Source organism: Plasmodium reichenowi, chromosome 13 (assembly GCF_001601855.1).
Source record: "Plasmodium reichenowi strain SY57 chromosome 13, whole genome shotgun sequence".
Classification (NCBI taxonomy): domain Eukaryota; phylum Apicomplexa; class Aconoidasida; order Haemosporida; family Plasmodiidae; genus Plasmodium; species Plasmodium reichenowi.
The window spans coordinates 1,273,116-1,279,470 of NC_033658.1; the positions used below are offsets into that span (position 1 = coordinate 1,273,116).

Genomic DNA, 6,355 nt, shown 5'->3' on the forward strand with positions numbered 1-6,355 from the left:
AATTAAAAAAAATAAAAAAAAAAAGGGGAAAAAAAAAAAAAAAAAAAAAAAAAAAAAAAAAAAAAAAAACACCTTATAATTCAGCATTTATATACACTTATGTATTTCTTCTTTTTTTTTTTTAAGGAGTATAAGGTAAAAGTCCATAGCAAACAATTACATATATTGTATATATAATGTATAAGGTCATAACATATTATTTATGTGTAACGTGTGGATGTATATTATGATGGCTGGTCCTTTGTTGTTCTAGGGAATAATATTATAAAAATGATAACATATGAATCATATAAAAATGGTTATGCTATAATATGGAGAACTACTAAAAAATAAAAAAAATAAAAATAAAAAAAATAAAAAAATAAAAAAAAAATAGTCACGATATCTCATATTTTTAAAATAAGAACAAATAGATAAATCCTTACATAAAAATATACATATATATCTTTATATATATATATATCTTTATATATATATATATCTTTATATATATTATTTCTCCATGTTGTTTATTTTATCATTTATTTCTAAAAAAACTATGAATATTTTGTCCATCCATATTTACTCCTTTATCGCTTGTCTTTTATTATGTAATATAAATCAGGTGTTTACGCTTAATGCGTTGAATTATAATAACGCTAACCTTTATAAGAATTTCTCTTTTTCCATCCCTTTATACAACAATTTATTTCAAGAAAAAAGCACTTGTAAAAAAAGGAAACAATTATTACATATTAAATCAAAGGGAAGTACATATAATGAGTGTTCCATGAACCGTGATGCACATTTTAAGTTAAATAAAAGCAATAAAAACGTAAGAAAAAGAATTGGAAATATTCCAAATGTATTAATAAAAGAAGAAGAAGAAAAAAAAAAAGGAAGACATGTAATATATAATACGAAAGAATCATACAATGAAAACTCTAGAAATAAGGAAGAAAAAAATATAATTATAAATGAAAATGGTGATAATTCTTTTTATGAGGGAGATGATATAGAGGAAGATTTATTTAATTCAAACATGAACATTTTAGAAAGTGAAAAAAAATATAGTAGACAAATATATACACACGGATATAATGAAGAGAAAAAAATTAGAGGAAGTAAAATTATTATTATTGGATTAAATGGAATAAGTTGTGAAATATGTAAAAATCTAAGTTTGTGTGGTGTTCGTGAAATAGGTATTTATGATAATAATCTTTTAACATACGAAGATATTGATAATCTTTATTTATGTAATAAAAAATTAGTAAATAAACAAATAAAAAGTATATCTTGTGTAGATAATATACAAAAATTAAATGAAAATTGTAAAATAAAAGCTATAACTACTAATGTATATGATAATATTTTAAATTATGATATTGTCGTTACAGTAAATCAAAAAACAGATTTCAACATAAAATTAAACAATTATTGTAGGAAAAATAAAAAAAAATTTATATGTGTTAATACATGTGGTTTATTTGGTAGAGTATTCATTGATTATGGTGATTTTTATTATACAAATAATATTGATACTAATACGACATATGATAATCATAACAATACTATTAGTGATTTGTACAAAATTAATAATCTTGAATTTCTCAAAAATAATACGATTGTCTTATCATATTTACCTTTTTATAATATGCAATTAAATAAAGGTGATAAAGTAAAATTACTCCTAAATAATAATTCAGGAAAAAAACTACAATTAGACAATTTTATCATTGATCATATATGTAGAAAAAATCATAAAATTTATTTATCTATTTCAAAAAATAAATGTAATAATCCAATTTCTAAAATATTTAATCACATATTTCAACCATTCTTTACGAATCGATTCTTTCCTTATTTTTTCAATTCTTTTTTATACATATATTCTTTGAATTTAATATCATATGTATTCAAATTTAAAAAAAACAAATTCTTATATAATAATTATTCTCATCTTTATTATATTAAAAAATTTGTTCAGGAAAATAAATTAAATTATTCCATCAGTTTGATAAAATCACCTGAACAGTTCAGGTTGAAATATATAAGTTTAGAGGAATATATGAAAGAGCGAAAAAAAAAAACCAAAATATATAATATATATAATGTGTATAATATATATAATGTGTATAATATATATAATATATATATATATATATATATAATAAAGAATATATTAAAATTAATAAAAGAAAATATAGGATATGTATTAAAATATATATATAGAAAATTATATGGAATAAGAAAAAATGAGTATGAATATAAAAATGTGGATAAATTAAATGATGAAGAAATTTGTTTTATGATATATGATGAAATAATGAAAAATAAGAATAATAAAGAATTATTAGATGATGATATAAAGAAATTTACATATTTATGTAAGAAAGAAAAGAAAGATATTAGTAATGAAATAATAAATCAATTTTGTTCATGTGCTCATATTGAATTATCTCCTTTTTCATTTTTCTGGGGTGCATTATTATCACAACAAATATTGAAAGGTATAACACATAAATTTAAACCTATACATCAGATGTTTTATTATGATAGGAGAGATTTGTTTCCTTTTTCTAATATATCGAAAATGTATTATGGAAAGTATATGCATGAAAAAAATTTTTTTGGTGATGAATTTCATAAATTCTTAAAAAAATTAAATATTTTATTGATTGGATCAGGTGCTTTAGGTTGTGAGTTTTTAAAACTGTTGGCTATATCTGGTGTTTCATCCAATATGCATAAAAAAGAAAATCATATACATAATAATAAACAAAATAACCATTTTAATAATATAAAGAATATGGATAAATTAAATAATACTTCTAATTTATTACATACAAATCAAAATACAAATGTATATCTTCCAAGTAATATTGAAAAAAAAAACAATCATGTCATATTACAAAATAAACAAAACAATATACAAGGTTGTATTCAGGTTGTTGATTATGATTATATTGAAGAATCGAACTTGTCTAGACAATTTTTATTTAGAACAAAAGACATTAATAAATTAAAATGTCAAATTGCTTGTGAAAATATTAAAATGATAAATGAAGATATAAATTGTGATTTTTTAAAAATGAAAGTTGATGATAATACTATCTTTGATAATAAAGATGTGTTATTAAAAAGATACTCTCTTTTTACAAATAAAAAGAATGAGATTGTTGAAAAAGAAAAAACAAAAAATATACCTGAGAATCCTCTTATATGTATCTTATGTCTAGACAATTTAAAAAGTCGTATATTAATGGATAAATTTTGTTTATTAAATTCAATACCTCTAATTGAATCTGGAATCGAAGGTTTAAAAGCAAGTAGTCAAGTGGTGTATCCATTTTGTAGCGAAACCTATTCTAGTGATAGTAATAATAATACATCATCAAGTAATTTATATGATGAAGAAAAAAGTAATTCTTGTACAATAACATCCTTTCCAAGAAATCATAAACATATAATTGAATTTGCTAAGAGTGTATATAATAATATATTTTATGAGAATGTTGTAAAAATGAATAAATTTATAAATGATCCTTTATATTTTCTAGGAGAGTTATGTAAATATGAAAACATTTTAGATGTTAATAATATATTACATTTCTTTAAACTAACTAAATTGTTTTTTCATTTTAATTTACATAATAATATACAAACATTATGGAATAGTATTTTTGTTCATAATATTTTAAATTTAGTCAAAAATAGTAAGCAAGAGGAAATAGTAAAATATTTTGATAGTTTAAATAAATTACCTCAACCAATATATTTTAATAAAGATAATAAATATCATATTCATTTTTTTAAATATGCAATGAATAATTATAAAAAGGTTTTTAAAAAATTTATGAAAATTAAAGAGCAGATGAGTGAAGATATATTTTATTATAAAAAAAAAGATTTGCTTTTTACTAATCAACAAGCTGATTCATCATCTTTGTCATTTGAAAAGGTTATAACAAACTTGATTGAGAAAAATAATATACATATGGATGTAAGAAAAATTTTTTATTTTCTGGATGTAATAAAAAAAAATGCAACTATAAAATTGTATGAATTATTGAAAAAGGAGTTACTTGAATTATTTAACAACCCTCTTTTTTTGTTATCGTTAAAGTATGTACAAAATAAAAAGTTGGCTGTAAATATAATGCGTGACAAAACAAAGTTACGTTCTACGTTGAACTCAAACGATAAGTTGGATCACCATAATATTGTAGGAATGGTGGAAGAAAATACGATTAAAAGGAATATCCCTGACAATATATCTAATAAAAAAAAAAATAATAAAAAAAAAAATAATAAAAAAAAAAATAATAACAAAAATAATAATAGCAACAATAATTACAATAATTACAATAATTACAACAATTACAATAATTACAATAATTACAATAATTACAATAATAATAATGTCGATGTTGATCTGTTTTGCCCTCTTATATACAATCTAGAAAGTAATAAGGATGACATTAATTTTATTTATAGTGTAACCAACATAAGATGCGAAAATTATAATTTCAAAAAATTAAATATGTTTGACTTTTTGAAAATAAGCAACAATATCATTCCATCTATTGTTACTATAGTGTCTATGATATCAGCTTTGGCTTTCTTAGAAATGTACAAAATTGTGTTTTTCTTACATAATAAAAATAAAAAATGGAAAAATATCTCTACTTCATATGAACACAAATATAATGTTCATGAGCAAGGGTTATCAACAGATTTGAACACAAAAAAATCGGACCATAAAAGTGAATTGAAAAACGTATTACCACATGATAAATCAAATCTTAATATTAATAATAATTCTACTGAGAGTAACAGAAGTTGTAGTAATAGGAACACCATAGAAATGTTACCATATAAAAAATTAAATATTTATATATATAACAACCAAATAATTGTAAGAAATAATGATAATAAAAATTTATTTTATTTTTTTAAGGCTCATTATGAAAAATTAAAAGAAAAATCAAAAGTAATATATAATCAATATGTAAATTTAGAAGATGATTTTATTACCATATCGGAATTAAAAAATGTAGATATATGGACATATGACAATCCTATATTTCTAAAGAAAAATATTTTTTTTTCTATCTGGAATTATTTATATATAGATATATTTTGTAAAAATAAAAATGTGGGAAAAGATACTTGTCCTTTAGGATGTTCTGGGATAAGTCCTTCACATCTTCTAGATAATAATAATGATAATAATAATAATAATAATATATATTATAATAGTTTTAATATTTTATCTAAAGAAAAACAAAACAATTTGAAGATATATATAAATAAAATAAATGAACATATTGAATATATCTTGAATTTAATTAAAAATTATAAAGAAAAGAAAAATTATGAAAACAATAAAATGTATAATAATAAGGAAGAATCATATAATGTACTTGTTAGCATGCTAAAGAAGATTTGTGATGAATATATTAATGTAATCATAAATAATATTGATATATTATCTTCTTATGTAAATAAGAAAAAGAAAAACATTAAAGAAAATAAAACCACATTTGATGATACGCTTCAATTTGTTTTACATATCAAGAAAACTTTGTGTAATATAAAAGATAAAATAGAGAGTATAAACAAAAATAACGTAAACCCAAATATAAATATAAAAAATAATGATCATAATAAAAATAATAGTGATAATATAACAAAACGTCATAATAAGGATGAAAGAGAACCACGTATTAGTAATATCCTGTTCATGTTAAATAATATTAAAAAAGAAATAGAAAATGTAAAAGAAAATATTCTTATATATATTGATAAAAATAATTTAGATGTGAATACATATACAAATAATATAACATTAAACGAATTAGTAGAATCTATTGAAATTGTTTTTAATGTAAATATTCAAACAATTTGTGTACAGGACAAAATTATTTATTCTAAGTTTAATATCCCTTCATTTAAACTGTATAACAATAAATATTTATATGATATTCTTTGTGATCTATTTAAGAAGGATAAAAAGTTTCAAGGACGGGAATTACCAAGAACCTTTATTCTGAGCATATATGCATATGATAAGTTGACGAATAAGGAGGTAGTTCTTCCTGATGTACAGGTTAATGTTCATAATCACGCGGATGGGTGATATATGTGTAAGCAAAAATACTTTATATATTTTGTATACTTTGTATATTTTGTATATTTTGTATACTTTGTATATTTTGTATATTTTGTATATTTTGTATACTTTGTATATTTTGTATATTTTGTATATTTTGTATACTTTGTATATTTTGTATATTTTGTATATTTTGTATACTTTGTATACTTTGTATATTTTGTATATTTTTTTTTTTTATACATAAATTTTTTTTTT

General features: G+C 20.1%; 1 protein-coding gene across 1 annotated transcript; it reads left to right on the forward strand.

Annotated features, from left to right (window-relative positions):
- Positions 1 to 538: 538 nt before the first annotated feature.
- PRSY57_1332200 (ubiquitin-activating enzyme, putative) lies at positions 539 to 6,124 on the forward strand (the record flags this gene model as incomplete). The annotated part of the gene is made up of 1 exon (XM_012909255.2): positions 539 to 6,124. One exon carries the CDS (start codon positions 539 to 541, stop codon positions 6,122 to 6,124), a length of 5,586 nt encoding a protein of 1,861 aa, XP_012764709.2.
- Between the last annotated feature and the right edge of the window lie 231 nt (positions 6,125 to 6,355).